This window comes from Camarhynchus parvulus, chromosome 7, assembly GCF_901933205.1.
Source record: "Camarhynchus parvulus chromosome 7, STF_HiC, whole genome shotgun sequence".
NCBI classification, from domain to species: domain Eukaryota; kingdom Metazoa; phylum Chordata; class Aves; order Passeriformes; family Thraupidae; genus Camarhynchus; species Camarhynchus parvulus.
The window spans coordinates 4,467,648-4,487,980 of record NC_044577.1 but is presented as its reverse complement, the minus strand read 5'-3'; the positions used below and the strand labels follow the sequence as shown (position 1 = coordinate 4,487,980).

The 20,333-nt window shown below is 43.2% G+C and overlaps 1 protein-coding gene across 1 annotated transcript in view; it reads left to right on the top strand.

Moving 5' to 3' along the window:
- Window positions 1-321: 321 nt before the first annotated feature.
- CPS1 (carbamoyl-phosphate synthase 1) overlaps window positions 322-20,333 on the top strand; it is a 90,931-nt gene continuing 70,919 nt past the window's right edge. Inside the window, exons 1-9 of the mRNA XM_030952492.1 lie at window positions 322-444; window positions 6,353-6,462; window positions 10,356-10,500; window positions 11,072-11,161; window positions 11,553-11,609; window positions 13,929-14,021; window positions 18,448-18,537; window positions 19,543-19,671; window positions 20,219-20,325. Coding sequence (XP_030808352.1) covers window positions 322-444; window positions 6,353-6,462; window positions 10,356-10,500; window positions 11,072-11,161; window positions 11,553-11,609; window positions 13,929-14,021; window positions 18,448-18,537; window positions 19,543-19,671; window positions 20,219-20,325 — 944 coding nt within the window. The remainder of the gene's footprint in view (window positions 445-6,352; window positions 6,463-10,355; window positions 10,501-11,071; window positions 11,162-11,552; window positions 11,610-13,928; window positions 14,022-18,447; window positions 18,538-19,542; window positions 19,672-20,218; window positions 20,326-20,333) is intronic.

Sequence of the window (20,333 nt, the reverse complement as noted above, 5' to 3'; positions counted from 1 at the left end):
AGATGGTGTTAAAACCCCAGTGATAGTGCTCAGAGACCAGCCTGAGGATGAGAAGTGTTGCAAGGGTGCCTAAGCAAGCACCCCTCTGAGGAGGGGTGGGAAGAGGTGGGGCTGCACCTGGGACTTTTAATGGCAGAATAAATGGGAGGTGGAGGGCAGTGCTGTACAGTCACTTCAGTGCTCCTGCTGTGCCTCTGTGCTCTTCCCCTGTGATCTACAGGAGTATATTGTCAGCACCAAATCTCGAAGAAATCCATACCAGCAGATTTTTGTTTTCTCTTCTGTGCTTTAAACTTTAGTTACCCATCAGCAGCTTTCAAGATGACAAGAATTTTGACAGCTTGCAAAATGGTGAAGACTTTGAAAGGCAGATTGAAGTTTTGCAATGCGTCTGCTGATCACTGGAGTTTCTCAAGGACAGGTACCAGACTGTTGAGCATCAAGGTAACAGTGAACTTCTGTTGTTTAATAGATGTGTTTGGCATGCAGAGATAACTTGCTGCAGATAACGGGGCTTACCTAGAGACATGAACCAGAGGAAATTTGTCTGAACCCTAAGCAAGGGGGTTGCTTGGCTAAATGGTCCTATTAGCTAAGCAAGCACGCTTTTTTCTAGTCTGGAATGGAAGTTATGGGGTAAATTACACCAAAAGGTGTAAGTTCAAGGTTTCAGTTAATTATTATATGGTGTTTTCTTTAGAAACTTCACCCTTCTATAGGACTGATAGCTAACAGAACAGAGTTTGTCCATATGAGAATGAATTGGCTGAATATTTAAAATCATGCATCCTTCGAGGCATGTTATTAATCCTATTGAATCCATACAGAATCCATTTTCAATGTATTAGAAACTACAATGGCTCTGAGGCTAATTGGAGAGATAGACAACTTTGTGAATGCATCAGTGTATCAGCTCTTGATTTACTGGGGCTGCACCACTCAGTTGATTCCCCCAGCTTTCTAGTGCTCTTTGCTACAGGAGCTGGAGTAAATGGGTGAAATGGGACTTTCTGTGGCAGTTCTGTAGCACTGAAATGCTGGGTGAGTTCTCTCAGCATGCACTTTGCATGGAAAAGGCACTTTTTGCACTTTTCATTCAACACAACACCTGTGCATAGAATCAGCAACTGGGGGAGTGGTGTTTCAGAGAGTGGTAGGGAAGAGCATAGGGAGACTTGGACAAGGTAAGGCAGGTGCTGCCTTACCTGGCAGGATGGTCTAGGGGGCTGATCAGTATCACTTCTGTGCACTGAGGGTTGGGATTTCTCTTCCCTGTCCCACAGCCACTCATTAATCAGGAGTTCTCTGAGCTCCTTGCAACAGACCAGTTACTTAACAGGACAAAGGGGGAATGAATTCAAACTGACAGAGAATGTTTAGATTAGATATTGCTAATAAATTCTGTATTGCAAAGGTGGTGAGGGTCTGGAAACAGACTGCACAGAGAAGCTGTGGCTGCTGCATCCCTGTAGGTGTTCAAGGCCAGGTTGGACAGGGCTCTGAGCGACCTTCCTGTGGAAGGTGTCTCTGCTCATGGCAACACAGTGATCTTGAAGGTGCCTTCCAACCCAAACCATTCTATGATACTTTTAAACCAAAAATTCCTCTGCAGAGGAATTCAGGGTAAGGCAAGAAGTGTTCCTGCTTATACACCTTCCTTCAGCATGTGAGTTTCCAGTTTCTTTGCATCAGAGTGTGGAAGTTAAGTCTAGTTGTGACCAGAGTGACCAAGTAGTGACTCACAGCTGGGCTTGGCGTTCCAACCAGCCCTAGAGATAATGAGTATTTTTGAGAAATTTGAGCTAAGAGTGAAATGCAATGTAAGCATGCTAGAGTTAAAGAAATATTTGGACAATACTCTCAGGCACATGGTGGGATTCTTGGGGTTGTCCTGTGCAGGGACAGGAGTTGGATGAACTTGATGAGCCCTGTGGATCCTTTCCAACTTAGGATATTCTGTGATCCATGATACTGTGTGTGGACTAATGGCAGTATTAGGTAATGGTCTCATTCTTCCATTATCGGAGGCTTAAATGAGCCTTTAGTTACTTTTAATTGCTTTTTCTCACTTGGTTATTTTAGGAAACATAACAAAATAAAATGAAAATGTCTAACCTTTGTATAAGTTAAATATTAGACAGCATGAGGGAGAGGGGGTAGTTTTGGAAAAATGCTTCTCCCAAATCTGTATTCTGTCCAGTTTAAACTCACCCTGTGTGGGGAAACACCATTATGAGTTGTGTTAGATGTGGGGACTCACAGGTCCAAATTTCCTTATTACATCCCATCCTTCCATTCTAAAGAAGAAATGGGCATCCATGAGTGAAAGAGGGGCAGAGAGCAGATCAAAGACCCCTCAGGGCTCTCAGTAGGGATGTTTAACATCACTGGTTTCAGGTTAATCAAGCTTGTTTAAAATTCAGGAAGAGGCAGAGAGACTGCTGGCTGAAGTTCTTATTGTTTAATGCTCTTCTGAGGCCAATGTAGTTAAATGGGCATGTAAAGCTAGTGTGAGCAATTAATAGGTGGCTTGTAACAGTACAGCTGGCTCTGTAAGGAGAGGTTTGGGAGAGCTAGAAAAACCACCAGGAATGAGCTAAAATGTAGTCAGAAATGAGGAAAATTTTGTAGAGTTCAGGCTTTAGAAACTATTTCAGATTACTGGGAAAAGACTCTTCAAATGTATTTGAGGCAGCTGGAAAGAAATGGGACAGTGACTGCAAGGAGAGTAGAGAGGTGGTGAGGAAGCTAAAGATGAGTCCCAAGGTACACCAGTCTTGGTTTTGGAGATGAAGGGGATGTAAAATGGGGCCCATTCCCATATAGATGGGGGGAACGTAGTGAACTCTTACTCTGGGAGGCGAAAGGGGTGCTCATTTCCACAAATCCTCAGTGACTTGTGCTAGGTACCTCATCTGGCTTGGTTCACCCTTCTCCTTTGAGTGTGGTGATGGACAAATACTTGTGGCATTGTTGTGAACAGTCTTGAGGAGAACTCAAGTTGTAGGAACTGTGCCTTTTCTACCATGGTACCTGTGTTGCTTTGTCTTGGATTATGAAGGAATTAATCCAGTGCTTCTCCCCAAAAAATATCCTAAGTGTATCCCAAGACACTCATTTTGACTCATTCTTTTTTCTTTCCCTGTCTTCTTCTCTCTTCTTAGCCAGGAACAAATGTGCCAGAGCAAAATCGGATAGATACAGATAGCTATATACAGGGTTGGCAAAGAAAGTCTTGACTGCTAGCCATGCCCAGATAGACTTCCAGCCTATGATGGCACAGTACTCACAAGAACAGTAAGAATCAGTTTGATTTTTCTGTCAAAGAGAAAATTACTCCTTTGTTGCTGGCTATTTGGTCTTGGGAGAGTGAAATGTAGCTCAGTCCTGGCACCAGCTTTTTACTGTAGAAGGAATCTTGGAGCTTTTGGATTCTTCTCTGCTTCTTATGTGCCAGCTGTTCTGTAGCCAGCCAGATGTGAGCCAAGAAATGTGGCAGAGACTTGTGCTGTGTGAAATTGTACTGTAGATCTTTTGAGATTTTGAGGATCTTTATCATCCATTTTTTAGATGGGAAGGGTTGCTACAGCAGAGAACCAACTGGAACTAATTTAATCTGCTTTCTTACTGGGTTTTGATTTTTCTTTTAACTTCTTAAGTGCTTTCGTTACTTGATGTGTGAAGTGGGACCTGAACTAGTTGACTCTTCAAGATGCTTTGACAAAAGACACATAATCTGTCAATGTGACACCAGCATGACCCTTCCTGTTGGCCATCTTCATCTTCAAAGCTTTTGAAGAGTTCTGCAGCCTCCCTAGAGCACAGGGCCCTCTGCTAAAGGTGAAGCTACTGATATGTAGGAAGAAGAAATCAGATTGCAAGTGGCATATTTTATATTGGGTGGGTGTGGTAGAAACAATTTAGTTGAGATTACAACAGAGATTTATCTGAGGCTATGTGGGGATGCTTTTGAGAAGGGTGAAGACAAAAGGACCTGATGGAAGCTCTGGGGGGTTGTTTATTTCTTGCTTCTTTTTTTGAAAGGAAGTATTTCTCCCAGATGATCCCTGATTGAGCCAACAGGCTTTCTCTGTAGCCTGTAAATCACTTTTCACCTTAAAAACAAAACTGAAAAAACAAGGTAGGCTGGCAGCTTAGGGATATGGTAACACCTCCACTGGAAATGTAAGCAAGAATAATTGCTTTGAGAATGCTCAATGAACCAACCACTTAATTAAGAAAAATAAATCAAGGAAGGGAGGGAAACACTTGAACATCTATCCCCTGCTATAGCTGAACTTGCAGGCAGGTTATGGTTGCTCAGGGACGTTTTTCTCCATTACTTGAATACTGTGTAGGGGCTCTACTAGTATAATAAGGGCTTCTGTTCAACAGAAATTATTTCTGTGCTGTCTGGTTTAGAAGGGAGGTGGGCACTGGTGGGAGGAAGGCCGTGAAGAATTTTAGTGAGGATGAGGTTCTGAAGCTCACAGTGATTGCTCTGGGATTTGGCCTTCAGCATTTGGATGAATCTTAAATTTTCTGGTCATTCCACCATTGTGGGCTTTGTTCCCTGGAGAATTCCGCCAGGGTTGGTGGCAGTTAGGACCACAATTCAGGCAACTGCCCCAAGGTGTGCCCAGTGGTGGGAAACCTACAACCTCATTTTAATTTGATCTAAACCAAGGGGATTTAGCCACAAAAATTATGTTTATAACTGGGGAGGGAGGAGATTTTGGTATTGCTGACTAAACTGTCCAATGGTATGGGAAGGTTCCCAAAGTTATGGCTAAATCTTTGCAGAATGACTGGGTGTTTGACATTAATGAGGAAAAAATGGCAAGGCTAAAAGCATCCCAGATGCACAGAATTCAATTACTTGGCATCTCAGTTTGATTTTTAGTGTATTTTGCAGTACATTAGTAATTGATCTGTGTGGTATTTGTAACTGCAGAGGGGCTCTAAATGAATGTTTGGCATGATGGTTACAAAATGTTCAATACCGAGAATGAAATTTCTCCTTGCTGTGATTGTTTATCTGATTTACAGCTAATGGAATGTAGCTGTCCAGCTCCTTTCTGCGGCAAATTGATCTTGATTTTTCTTTTAAAAATCCCAGTAAGAGGAATCGTTCTGTAAAAGAAACCAATATGAAGCTAAATCATGGTGAGAGCTGCTTTCTGTGGACATGCTTGGCACATTTCCTGTGGTACAAACCACTGGGATTTTTGCACTGGTGATCACTGTGCCTGTGCCTGAGAGACAGCTGTGCTTGTCTTCTAGAGGTGGAGGTTTATCAGGGTCCTGAAAGTTCATAGTCAAAGTTCTTTTAAGCCAGGAATTCATTGGCAAGTTTATTTACAACTTTACTTACTCTTTCTCTTGCTCTGCATTTCACCAGTGATCCTGCTGAGGGAATCTCCCAACTTATTCTGTAATTTCTGCTGTGCATGTAGTCATTATTTATTAGAAGGTGGAGTTCTCTGGTGGTTTCCCATCTGGGCCTGGACAGGGTAAGAAAGGTTTAGTTTCCAAGTGGGGCCAAAGAGGGTGGTACATTTAGTCTGGTATGTGCAAAGACCCAGTTGTAACAAGGAATCTCTTAAGGAATTCTGTACAACTCACTCTGTCCCACTTGCCTTGGCTGTGAAATAGTGATGAAGCCTGTAAGGGATCCCTCAGTTAGTGTGGGACTCAGTTCTACTGAACCCTCTTTGGAAGAGGTATGGTTTTCTCTAGGCTGCTTGTTTCATACCTGCTTCTTCTGGGACAATTTATGTCTGTCCCTGAGGTGACTGAGACCATGAGCATCCATCTGATCCATGAGTTCCTCTGGTCCAGTGTCCTACAGCAGAATACACTGGTATTTTGAATTTTGCTGTCTGACACCAGTTCAACTAAACACACACACCTATTTTTAGTGGCACTGCTGTATGGTTGCACCAGAAGTTAAGTGCCTATCAAAGGTCAGAGCTGGATGAGCAGAATCAGCAGCAGGCCTTGAGCAAACATTGAGGAGGCAAGTGATCCTTTCCCTGCAGGGTTATGATGTTGGTAAATTGCAAGATGTTATATGAGGAAAAAATGAATTAAGGCATAGGAAAGGGTGATCCCACAGTAATAGCAGCAAATGCTCTGCTTGCAGGGAGGTTTGCCAACTCATTAGGATAACAATGTTTCCTAAGAGTTAGAAAGAAAAAAGGCATCAGGCTGGTTAAAGAGGTAATTTCTTGGCAGCTGGGAGTGGGAGAATATTAGTGTTAAATATGAAAGGCAGGTATCCTAGGTGCTACCTGTATAAACATCAAACCTTTCCTCCTGTGTTTGAGTCTCTTCATGTGCCTTTCTCTAGGTGCAGACAGCAAACTTGGTGCTGGAAGATGGGATGAAGATGAAGGGCTATTCTTTTGGCTATCCATCCTCCACAGCAGGGGAGGTCGTGTTCAACACGGGGCTCTCTGGGTAAGGCAACAGCAAATGGCATATGGGCATCAGTACTTCTCTGGAAGCTTGTTGAAGGCTGAAAGCTGCTTTTCCCAAGCTTGTAGGGTCCTGATCCGAGCAGGTATTTTTCTATATTTATTATATTATTATATTTTTTTGTATATATTTTCTATTTTTCCTTCTACTACATTGTAGTCCAGAGGTACAGAGAGAGAGAGAGATGGAATTAATGAAGATGTTTCAGGCAGACCCCTTGTGCCAAAGCATTTGTGGTGATAAGCACCTTTAAAGACCGACCCAATGATGATAATGAGATACATAGGGTTCTGATCACTTCCTACTGAGTTGCTGGATCAGAGCAGAGAAGCTGTCTGTTCTTCCTCCAGTGCCCAGGTCAGCTATAGAGGTTTGAAGCATCTGCAGCCTTCTTGGTAATGGAACTTGGCTTCTGAGTGCAAAATCTTTAAACCCCAGGATGGTCACCTTTATGACCCATCTCTTATGTAATTTGGTGGCTCACACCACAGGTAAGGATGCCTTTGCATTCTGTGCCTTTCCAGCTAAAGGGCAGGATCAGAGTAATGCCTAACCTAACATGATTTTGTGTCTTCTTGACTGGTAGAAACCTATGGCTGACTTAGATTGGCAGCCAAATGCTGCCAGTGCTTTTGTTGGACTGCTTGAGCAGAGGAATGGGGCTATTGGTAAGGACAGGGACATGTCCTTGGGGGTTTAAGGCATCTCTGAAATTGTTGATGCTTGAGCTTCTTCTGCAGTCATTCATAGCTGACTTTGCTCATCTGCTTTGTGTTCCCCACATTGTGCTGTCCTTTGGAGATCTCAGTACTCACAGGTTGAGTTTTAAAATTATACCTTTGGTGAGAATGTTAAATTGCTGCAGAGGGGAATCAGTTTGCAGAGTTTTGCGTTAGGAGACAATTATTTAAGCATTTTGACAGCACTAATTACTGGCTGTGTTAATATACCTGCCAACAAGCCACTGTTTAATATAGATCAGAATGATGGAGGGCACCAGAGTTCTCTTCTCATTGATAGATTATGGGCCATAAATCTTGGCACATCACAAAAGTCAAGTAGGACCTGAAGGATTAATTTCCTCTCCACATGTTACTGTGGCAGTAGAAGTTGTGTTTGCTCATTGTCTAATCATTTGGAGAGGATGCTGTGACAGAGCTCTCTTCTGTGCTGGGGAACATATGGGCATGGAGAAAACATTGAAGATGTAAGGAAGTATCTTCAGAGCCCCCTGTACAGAACATGACCTTGATTGATTCAGAAATGGAGAACAAGAGAAAATGGAGAACAAGAGAAATGGAAGACAAGAGTTTGCAGCATTGTTGCAGAATATAAAGGTGGCAGATGTCCTACTAGTCCAGGAGTTGCTGTCCATTGAAAGGAACCCTGTAGCTGAACCTCCTGATCACAGAGATCTGTGTATCCAGAGGAACCCAGCTGTCCCTTCTCCCTGACACAGGAAGAGGCTGTGCCAGGGTGAAGGAGGTGCCAGGCTGTTGGGGCACGCAAGCAGTTTGTCATGATAGGGAGCAAGAGGTGAGTGCAGGGGTGCTGATAAGCCTCAGACCTGCTTTCTGTGAAGTGTTTCTGGGTGCTGAGTGGGGTCAGCATGGGCTCTGTCTGGGGTGATTATTAGGCTACTCTGCACCATGTCTCCTCATCTGGACCCCCACATTCTGATTCATGGTATAGAAATGGGAGGCAAAGCACTTCATGTGCATACAGCTCTCAGGCCTGAAGTAGCTAAAGCTTGCTGAAATGTTGACATGTTGCTCTGGACTAGAAGGCCAAGAGCACTCTTTTAGGGGTGAAATGTTGAATTTTTGATAGAAAAGCAAGAGGATGAACTTTTCAGAAGCATTCACTGAAAAAAAAAATAAACCTACTGTTGCAGCCATATGTTTGGCATAGAACAAAAAGAGGAGGCTTCCCATTAAGAAAGAAGAGTTACAACCCATAAAATGTCCCATGTTTGAAATGGCTCCATAAAGGTATTTATCTCGAATAAATGTGTGTTTCCCATGATGTTTTAGTGAGAGAATGGGTTGACAGAAATTTGCTGAAATCAGGCAGACCTGTGGGCAGGCACAGCAAGGATTAGACCTTGCAGCATGTTTGGAGCTGGTGTTTCCATCTGCCCCTCTGTGCTCCACACAGCATTGTTCCTGCTTAAAGGGCATTGTCTGAGCTCTGCCTGCACACCCCACCCAGAGCCTTGGCTCTCTGTCCTTGTTTGCTGATCACAAATGACATCAAAGGTCAATGACATTAGCTTTGTCAGTAACAAATAGTTTTTTGGAGGTATGACCAATTAGCTTGGAAGGAGACAACAATGCCCAGCATGCCCATGCCATGTGCCTGGTACCTGCTGCAGTTTTGAGATCACACTGCACTTTGTGTGGTTGCTTACCTGCAGCTGCAAATACAGATTTGAACATCAGGAGAGGCTTACCTGAAAATATTTCTTGGCCATTGTTTATTCAACCTGTCATTTCTCAGTGCTGGCTGGTGTGCTGTGTTGTCTATATCTGCCAGCAGCCAGTCCTGCTTTTGTGAAGATTTTCCCAATGTTTGACAATTAATCTTCTGGCAGTAAGTCTGGTGTTCCATAAAAATGTCTCTTGTGACTTGCTGATATCTGGTAGATGACTGGAGTTGCCAATTAGGTATTGTTTAAACAATAATGACAATAATTTATTATATTTTGAACAGGGCAGATTCATCCCAAAGTGTCTTTAAGCATTTGGCTCCTTATTTTTGGGGATAACTTCATCTGTTGCTAAATTGCAGCTGTTTTTTGGGTTGAAAGACAATGATTGTTTAAGGGATATTTGCAACAGTATACTGCAGAATAAGGGAGAAAATGAGGGACTGTCTGTTAATTTGGAGCTGAAGATCAGGAGCCTATAGACCACATTTACCCTGTCCCCTTATATGTGGTTGAAAGTGGGAGTGCAGAGATGATACTTTGTGGAATCCTAGGTTTGCTCCTCTGCTGCAGAAGAATGCTCTAGTGTGCTTTTAGGTCTGTCCTTGCTGAGAAGGGCATTCAGGCAAGTGCTTAACAAGCTGCCAGGCTTCTGCCTAGGCTAATGACAGGCCATGCTCTGGGGCTGTGTGATGGGGTGGAATGCTAAATCCCAAAGCTTTGTCTTCATCTTGCCTTCTGCAGGGATACACAGCCCAGCTTCCAAGCACTTAGGAGTCTGGTCAGGTGAAATGGATGGGTGGGAACATGGAGATTGCCATAGAGAAACCTCAGAAGTGGGACCATGGCAGGGTTGGTGGCAGAGAAGGACCCAGAGCAGTGAGGAGGAATCCCAAGGACTTGTCTATGTCCTCCCCCACAAAAAGAGCAATTACAGCCCTGAGCAACCCAAGACAAGCTCCAGAGTGTGGAAGGGACAAAGCCTGGGCAAACAGCTCTGTTGTCTGCTGGCTTTTCAGTTGGAGCCTGCTGCTGCCACTGAGAGAGGAAAGCTCTTACAGCTCACGTAGGGCAAACAGTGCCCAGGGAGAGGCCAGGCCAAGCTGTTATCAGTGATACTCTGCAGGGCTGAGATCTCCCTGCCCTCCCTGTACTTGTTTCTCATGTTAAATCAAAGGACTCTGAGTTTGTTAATGTGCTTTTCTTAAATGAAGCATGAGAAGCCAAAGCATTTCCTTGTTCTCCACATCAAATGTTTAACCACAAATGGCAAAGTCAGGGCATATTCGCAGATGTGTTTGCTTTTATTCTGAGAATGTTTTCACATGAATACCATTTCTGTCTTTTTGTCATGTGGGAATTTAGACCTGTCTTGTTTTCACTGGTTCTTTTGTTCTCCTTTTGACTCCAGACCAACGTACTTTTCTTCTGCTGTTTCTTCACCTAGATACACTGAAGCCTTGACAGATCCCAGCTACAAAGGGCAGATACTTACCCTGGCTAACCCCATAGTTGGGAATGGTGGAGTGCCTGACACATCTGCTTTGGATGAAATAGGCCTCAGGAGATTTCTGGAATCTGATGGGATCAAGGTAATGGTGGGAGGAGCAGTGCTGATCAAAGGCTTGTGCCCAGCAGCCTGAGTGTGTAAGAGTTAACTGGCTCCTTCACAGGTTGAGTATCACTGAATTCTTCTTTCTTTTTCTTCTGGATATTTTTCTGTGGAGGAATGGTGGCAAAAAATACTCCATCTTGATTTCTGTACTAAGCCATGTGCCTTCTGGAAGTGTCTGTTCTGAGGTGAAGTAACTGTTTTATAAACTAACTCTATTGAAAAATGGAGCTGACTTTTGAAATGAAAGGTTACTTAAAAGTCAAAAGTTTTCTTATTAAAAAAAACTCAAAAGAAAACATTTTGTCTTGTCCTAAATTTCCATTTTCTTTCCTTTGACAAGAAGCATTTTGTCAGCTCAGTGCAATTTGCAGCTTTGGTTACCAAGCCACGTTCTTCTATGGATTTCCTGGTCAAAATGCCCAGGTACAATCATGAGCTAGCCTGAAGTCTGTCCATGATATGGCTTATGGTGAATGAATAGTGCAAGTTGAAGGTACAGGATAAAGTACACTGATCCTACAGTGCAAAATGATGTTTCTTCTCTACAGGTTTCAGGTTTACTGGTGCAGGATTACAGCAATGAGTACAGCCACTGGCAGGCTACTAGGAGCCTGGGAGAGTGGCTGCAAGAAGAAAAGGTGAGCAATCTAGATGTAACAACATGGTGAGAACTGACCTGGATGGAAAGATAAGCTCTTTATTTTGTGCGTTTTAGAGGACAAACTAGATTTTAACATCTCAGCTATTTATGAGAGGGAATAAGGAGGAGAAGTGAAGAGCTGCAGTGAGGCAGCCTTGGTAAGACTGCTGCTGAGAGCCTGAGCTCCTAACACAGAGCAGCCTGCTCTCTGCTCTAGTGGAAGGTGTCCCTGTCCATGGCAGGGGGTCAGAGTGAGATGAGCTTTAAAATCTGCCAAACCAAACTGTTCTGTGATTCTGTGACATGTTCTCATAAAGGTGATCTGGCTGCTGTCTTCTTTCCATTTTTTTAGCTGCTTGTTCTCTAACTTGACCTTGGGTTTTCTTCAGGTGCCTGCGCTGTATGGGATTGATACCAGGATGTTGTCCAAATTAATTCGTGACAAGGTATGATCTGCTTCCCTTGATCCAGTTGCATTAACCTTGCTGGGTCCTTTCCAAACCTGGAGTAAAAATGGTACTGCTGGGCTGCCTTGACTTCAGATCAGATCCATGTGCTCTTCCAAAGGCTTTTGTGCTGCTGGGCAGTGCTCTGATCCCAAGGAGCCCCCTCTCCCTGGCTCTGCTCTAGGTTTCCTGTCCTGCACAAGTGAGCCAGGACAAGGTGATGTAAATGAGAGGCCTCAGGTAGTGTCAGACACAACAGGTATCAAACACATCTGAACTCAGAGAGAGTGACAAGTCTGTGAGATACTGTGGATATTCATTCACAGACAGTGGCACCTTTGCTCAGTGGAAATTGTCCTGCCCCTCTGAGACAGAGGAATGCCTACAGTCATCCAAGATGTATTCCTAACCTGGTTTCCTTTGGCTGAAGCCTGCTGTTATTTTCAATAGTCATTACTTTTCTCTGTTTTCCAGGAGCTGACAATAGAAGGTCATGGGTAGGATTGTGTTATGGAGTGAAGGTTAATATGAAGGTACACTTCACACTGGCTGAAACGGTGATCAAAGCCAGTCTGAATGTAAATTTGCCTTGGAGGGCTTTCTTTTCTAATGGATTATTTGAAGCTGCTCTTTTCTTTAGATGATCAATTTTCAGTCTGCAGCCCAACCCTTTATGCCCCCTTTTATTCCATAGAACAGAAAAGGAATGGGCCAGCTTGAATAAAGGAGTATTTGTAGAAATGAATTCTATTAGGAAGATGTGGCATTGTCCTGCTCTTACAGATAGCATACAAGTACAATTTAATACAAGAGAAAATGGCAATATATTTTCTGCTTTCTTAAGACATAATAGATCACCATTCCTTTTATCCAAAGTTAATACTTTCAGTGTTTGTCCTGTAACTTAGCAGTGTATGGTAGTGAGTCCCATTATACCATGACTTTGAGTGGTATTGGTGTATGGCTCTTAAAAAAGTGCATAATGTCACCTCTTCACCCAGTTCTCTCAGGTTGAAAAAAAACTACTTAGTATTTCACTCCCTGTCCCTATAAAAACTGGGGGTGAGAACAGGGCCTCGTTATGATAAATGCAGAAATAAGAAATTAGTTTTTAAACTGGACTGAAAGTAAATGCAGGGCACCATTTGGCTGAGAACAAGGAGCTTTGTCACCAGCATTTATGGAACTCACTGCATGGTGGCACTCAGAACCATGGCTCTCAAGTACCACTCAGGAGTCTAATTTCCAAGAACAGGACGTGTTGAAGATGATGATTATTTTCTTTTTTCTTGTAAAGCAGCTTGGAGCAGTTTTTGGTGTAAGAAAGAAGACATAGCACTGTCAGGGGCAAAACTCTGTCCTTAAAACTTGCCCTTATTAGTGTGCAAGATAGTGGCTGTTTTTGCCCTAGAGAAATGGCAAGGATACTTCAGGTAGGGCAAGCCAGGGAGGGTATCTCAAAGGAGAATCACTAAATCCAAGGAGCAATCCCAGTGTGAATACTGGTGTCATATCCAGAGAGCAAGCTGAGTTTAACGTGTTTGATCTTGAAATTGGGATGTGATAAATTTACCACAAAACATTGACTTCCTCTATTTCACTTTCCCCTTCCGTCCTTTGAAAGTTCTGAAGTGCACACCCTGTTCCCATGCTGAGAAGAGGTTAACCCTAGATTAATCACACTTACTAACTCTAGATTAATCCCACTTACTTCAGGAGTGGGGCAAAGCCAAAGCAGGGATTCTTTTTCCAATGAGAAGAACAAGAGTGTCCTAGCTTCTGCCAGGTGGTAACAGCAACACAGAGCAGGGCTTGCTAGACGTGATTTTTATTTTTAACAGTTTATTCAGAAAACAGCTGGGCTGACCTGCCTCCTACATATCTTTGCCTTACACCAGTTCTGCTGCCTTGTAGCTGTGCGCAGGAGGCAGCTGAAAACCTCACAGTGGGTTTCCAAAACCAAAAAAATCTTCAAACTGCTTTGTGGGTTACTCCCAGATCTATGTGGCAGTTATGTAGGGATCTGAATTCCGATCTTCTTGGAAGACAACTCAATTTCATGTCACAACACAGCTTGCCAGACTGCCTATTAACAAATATTACTGCTGATAATGTCTCTCCCCTGAAGGAAGGGGTTTAAACAGATTTTTTTATACCGAGGAAGGCTCATAAACTTCTGAAAATGATGAAAATGGTTATAAACTGCCAAAACCCCATATTTAAACAGCTGTTCTGGTTGCTGAGCCTGTCAACACCTTGTCCCAGTGTTCACAGCTTCTCCTTTGCTTATGCTTTGTTTTTTCTGGTGTATTTCCACAGGGCACAGTACTTGGGAAGATTGAGTTTGAAGGTCAACCCGTGGAGTTTGTAGACCCAAATAAGCAAAACTTAATTGCAGAAGTTTCAACAAAGGTGAGAAGTTCTTCTATAGTATTAGGGCTGTACACTCCAGGTAGTAATTGCTCCTCATTTGCTCTGGGAATCAACCAGCTTTTCTAAACCAACAATTTGGGGATCTTTTTTAAACCATGCACTTTTCTAGACCTTTGGACTGTTTTCTCAATATCCCCGTGGCTCCTTAGGTGCAGTGTTGGAGATTAAAAATGGTTTGTGTTGAGCTGAATGTGGTCTGAAGCACCCTCTGATCAAGGACTGTGTGTTACAAAGAGCAATACTGGGGATACAGTTAGACCTGGTATATGGTGGATGTTTTCAAACATAAAAAGAATTGATAAAAAGAATGGTTGCTTTCCTTAAAAACATTTTAGGAAACATCACAATACCATTTGATAATCTGTGTTGAGGCATAATTTTGTTGGGGTGATTCCAGAAGAGATTTCTAGATGTCAAAACTGGACCCCATTAGGAATCCCCTATATCTAATGTTTCTGGAATTAGCTGCTGTGCCCATAGATCTGAACAGACTGCAGTGAAGTTTTTACTTTGGTAGCTGGGCATGCAAACAGTGTTCAACTAGAAGCTGAGAAGAATGTTAGAAGTCATGGGGATGTGCAGCCACACAGTTTGTGGTGATTGGGAGTGGGGCTGGGCCCAGCCTCATCCCCAGTGGGCACAGCTGTGCAGGACAGGTGAATGCTATTGAAGGGAACGAGGCATGGAGTGCCCAGGGGCACTGACCAACCACCAAAGGGAACAGAGGGCACACAGGTGCAGTGCATCAACAGGAGGGGATAAAAGGCTGCGCTGAAGAACAAGAAGGGCAGATGCTTGCAGCCTGCTGAAGTGGTGAGGTGTTACTGTGTGTGGGTTGAAGCTTTCTGAAATTGTGTGGTGATGCTCTGTGTATTGTGGCTGTCTCAACTGTGACATGTGCTGTGACAGGGATGTAGGAAACCAAGCCCACACTAAAAAATAGTCACTGTTCTTGTACCAATGCAAGTTCCATTGTCTTAAATTGTGGCCCTTTCAGGGGTTTAATTGGGGGATAAGGAGTGTCCAGGATGCTTAATCCCATTAAGAAGTGAGAACTGAGTGTATGAGTCCCTTTTGCAAATTCCCTGCTTGTTATGGTGTTTGCAGTTCCCTCAAGATCAGTGAAGCTCTGGAAGAGCTCTGCAAATAGTTGCTTTTGTACTGTTCTGCACACAAGCCAGTGTGTTCATGGTATGGGTGAAAAGCAGTCCTGAACAGATTGGTCAGCAAGAAAGGGGGAGCTTGAAGCACTCTCTATCTCCAAATCTTGGATCTACAGTAGTAACTGGCATCCTGGGATGCCACTGCAATACAAAGGCTGCCTTGCAAATCTCATCCTGGGGGATTTCCCCAGCTCATGCCAGCACCTCCACTGTATTTTGAGTCAGGGCCTTGGTGCTACACAGAAGGATGGCAGTTGCTTACTGAGGTTGTGATCAAGGATTGCAAGGCGCAGGTGGAGCCATTTTGTGTCAGTAAATCTCAGAAACAGGTAAGATTGCTGATGCTAAACTCTGCAATTACTAAGACAGAATTACTGTAAAGATGCTGAAAATAGCTTCTTAAAGGGAGATGCAATAAGATTAACAGCACTTTGGCAGTCTTGTTATGCTTATAACTTCATTTTATAGGCTTAAAAAACAATATCACATATAATTTGTAAATGAGGTAAGCTGTTTAATGTGGTAATTACTGGACATGATAATCCATCTGTTGCCAAATGGTGATTTTCATGTAAATCAGCATACAGTATGATCTGGAATCTGCTTATCTATTGTACACTAGGAGTGATTGATTTTCTTATTATATCCCACCCACCCCCTGCCACCTTGATTAAATGTTAGTGATACAGACTGTGCTTGCTAACATTGTCTACCCAGGGCAAGGAGTGTGGAAAACTGACAGTGTTCTGCAAGCACTCTTGTTGGAGAATTTTTTGGTGCATGTGATCATCAGGGTTGCAGAGCAGATGAGACAGGCAACCAGTCCAAGCTAAAATGTCACATCTCTCCACACATGCAGGTCCATGTACTGCTTTTGCTCTCAGCACTAGTACCAGCAGGAGCTTTTGCTCTTCCTAACCACTGGTTTGCATCCCTCTCACATAATCCTTTCAGACTGGGACAGTTTTTTTATGGGCTGTGCTGTGAACAGGTGAGGGAAATCCTCTGGCTTTAGAAGGAATGGGTTTTAACAGTTCTCTGATCCAGCTCCCAGTCTGGTTTCTTGGCCAGATGCAGGGGACAGGTCAGGTCTCTGGACAGAGGACAGGACAGAGTGTGACAAGTGGGTTGTGGAGACAGCAACATCTGAAATCAGTCTTGCTGCTGAAGGAAGTGTTGTAACAAATCATAGCTAATAAATTGAGTAGGAAGAGTTTTGAAAGTAAGGCTGATCAAAGTACTTGAAGTAGTGTTGCCCCACGACTCCCTCGGGTCATGAGAACAGCTAAGGAGAGCCTTTGAAGGAGGTCTTTGCTTCATGATATTTTGTTATTAAGTATGGATATTGTGAGAAATGAGGGATCTTCAAAAACTCCTTTTGAAAAGGACAGTGAATTTTTCTTAGCGGTCTCTGACACAGGACACTAAACTAGTTTCTGTGAGAACTGAACACCTTAATGTTTTTGGGATTTCTGAAACCCACCACCCAGCAGCTTGAAGGACAGCAGGTAGAGGGCCCATAAAATCCCTGTGGAGTGATACAGTTCCACTGTGGACTGTTGGAAGCTGAATCTGCTTATGTGCAACTCACTTTTGTTTTTTGAGTGTGAAGGTGCCCTTGAGTTCCAGGCCTAGAGAGGAATTGTTTTGTCTGAATAAAACAGGAGAACAGCAGCTGACAGGCTATAGAGTTTTAGAGTAAGGCACTAAAGCAGTATAGGATCTGAAAAATATAAAAGCTGAATCCTAAGGCATCACTAGAAACCTCTGCATTTCAATCTCTGCAAAGATAAAAGTTCAAACAAGAACTGGGTTAGTGTAACACATGGCGAGGAGTTGCAATATTCTGTTAACAAACTTCATCTTGAATTATCTGCTGAGGGGATGTCTTTCCTTCTGGCTGGCCATATTTCTCCTTTTAAAAAATTCAGTTTGTCACCCTGCACCAGCCATATTGGACATGGATTTTAGTATCTTTTTATAAGGAGGTCCAGATGTGAGATACAGATGCCAGGGAAGCTGATTAAAAGGGAAGTACTTGGTGTAAAAGAGGAAAAAAAATTGTTTTTTTCCATGATTCCCAAGAGAAAAGGCACTTTGGGCAAAATACATTTGTCAATATCAGCTTTCAGAAGCGGAATGTAACTGAAGGTAAGCACAGAGTTTGTTTTTAGGAGGAATAAGGCAGCCTTATGTGCTTATTGATGAATAACATCAATAACTGCTGCCTCTAGTCATGTAGCAAGTAAAATAATTCAGCAGGCTTCAGAAAGAAGCTGTCCATAAATAACTTTACATTAGTGCTAGAGCTGTCTGACAATGGCACAGTTACCAAGGCCATATAACATACGTTGGTTTGACTTCATTTTTTTCCATTCTGGCTGTGACCAGTAGATAACTGGGTGTACAAAGCATGGTGGTCCAGATTTGGGACTGGTGTCAATTTGTCTTGTGGAATGGGTTAAGGAACAGTAGCTGGAAGAGGAGAAGTGGTGAGATAAAACTGCCAGGCCCATACAAACGTGCATGGTGACAGGCCTGGCCTGCTCTGTAGTGCCATTGTGCACAGAAGGTCATTCCCAGCTGTCCCCAGCTGTGCTGTGCTCTGCTCTGACTGGGCTAGAGGCTAAACAGAGTTAAGAGGAATAAAGTGGGTATTTACTGAAGTGCCTTCAAAGGCCACACCCTAGCACACTCTGCATGGATGGCTTCAAGAAAGAAGCAAAAGAGGGCTTGGTCATGAGATCTCACATTTTTATAACTTTTAGTCCATTTGCCATATAGGAGTTAACTGTCCAATTAATAGCTTCAAATGATGAAGTTTCATCTTCCTTGCTTGCTTGCCTGCCCTCCCTTTTCACATTGTTTATGCTTTGGGCCTGAAGTTTGAAAAGATTTTCCTTGAGTCTCCAGCTGGAATAGGATTGTTTTGTCTTCGCCACCCCGTGGAAAGATCAGTAACACTTAATACTTAAAGCTAAAAGCTGCACACCAAAACAGAACAGAAAAACTTAAAACCTTAAGGCATCACTCTAATCAGCAGTATATAAATCAGCATTATAACTTCTACTTTCCTTACAGAAAGATGAAGGAAGCACTAAGGTCTGCAGTATTCCTGGAGATTTCCACATAAATTAAGTAGCAGTTGCTGCACATTGGTGAAAAGTTATTCTACTGCCCATCTTTGTGTTTTGGGGACAGGGCATGATCTGTCATTTACAACATGGTCTGTCTTCTTATAGGAAGTCAAGATTTATGGCAGAGGGAATCCAATCAAAGTTGTAGCTGTTGACTGTGGGTTGAAGCACAACGTTATCCGTCTGTTGGTAAAGGTGGGTCAGTACTTGATGTCCCTTGTCACTTGTTTTGCTTTGGCAAGAGCCTCACCTGTACTCACCAGCCTTCCTTCCACCTGGACATATGCATTTTAAAGTTAGTTGCCCTCCTAAATTGAGGCACAATTTTTAGGATGATTTTTATGCACTGGGGGAGGTGTTTTCTGCACTTGACACAGTGTATTGAGGGGATAAGGAAGAGGACCTGTACAGCAGCCTCTCAGCCATGGGAAGAACCCCAAAAGATGAGTTTTCAAAACATGAGGCACAACTTCTCTAAAGAATAATGGAGGAAGGTCAAACCAACATTGTTAAAAATGAATAAATGTGGGGAAAATGCAATGATGGTGGTGAATGGTTGAAACAGGCACAGAATACCTGTGGAATGTTCATCATTGAAGATATTAAAAACACAGCTTCCCTAGGCTCTCAGCAACCTGCCTTAAAGTGGAAATTACCCTTGCTTTGTGCAGAGATTGGACCTGATGACCTCATGAGGCTCATGAATCCCAAGTTATTCTTTGATTCTAGAATTCTGTGAAAAGCTTTTCCTGTTTTTAGCAGTGATGTAGCAGTTCTAGCTTCTTTAGCCACACAGGAGGACAGAAGGCATGTCCTCATATTCTCTAGATGCACAGGATTTCCCTGATTCAATTTTTTAATGAATATGGATGTTTGTGTCAGTTTTGATGTGTATGTTACATGTGTGCATACACACTTACTTTGCTTTCCATTAGTAAGTTTTGATCTCATCACTGAATTTCAGAGTCACTTGACAAACACTGAGGTGGCTCCAAGGGGCCAAGTCTGTCCGTTTTGTGAAAGTAATATGGTCAGATAGTGGAGAGAAGCTGACCATGGGAAAAGGAGATAACTGATGACTGAAATACAAACTCGAGCTCTGGGACATCAGAGCATAGGAAGAACCTCCTTACAAAAATTTGTTTCCCTCCTCCCTTCATTTCTGACTCCCTTACTTGGTTTTTGTTTGTTTTTTTAAAGCGAGGCGCAGAAGTGCACTTGGTTCCATGGGACCATGATTTCACTGGCATGGATTACGATGGACTCATAATTTCTGGAGGTCCAGGGGATCCCATGAAGGCCCAGGAAGTGATTCAGAATGTCAGAAAGGTACAGTGCAATACCTATAGGCTGATTATACTTTTTAATTTGCCTTTTTTTCAAGTACTTGAAGAAGCAGTAGGCTGTACTAACCTGTTATGGGCCAAATGTTGTTCAGACATTTCAGCTGCCTGGAATATTCCTCATCTTGGACTGGTGGGATTTGTCTCCAGCCCAATAGTTACTACAAGGCTTTACACACCTTGGGGAACAATACATGGTTCCACAATTGGTGACCACAATTACCCCATACCAGTGCCTTGAAGTACCCTGTGCTCTTTCAGGTCCTCTTAGGAAAGAACAGCACTGGTTTCAGAGCTTCCACACTAAATGTCTGTAATGCAGTGTCATTGCTTATTCCCTGTGAGTAGTCTGACACCAAGCTGTGCTCTGAGGCTTCTCTCTGAACCAGAGGAAAGGAGGAAAGTTTCCTTCATGGGCTGTTGCCACTCTGGCATTGAGCTTTTTCCCAAGTCTGTGGGGGAGCTGGCATGGTTTATGCTGGAATTGCTGGACAGAGACACTCCAATATCTGTTGAAAACCTTTTCATTTTAGGTCCTGGAGAGCAGTCGCCCAGAGCCCCTGTTTGGAATTAGCATGGGGCATCTAATCACTGGAATAGCAGCTGGAGCCACTTCCTACAAGATGCAGATGGCCAACAGGTGAGGCA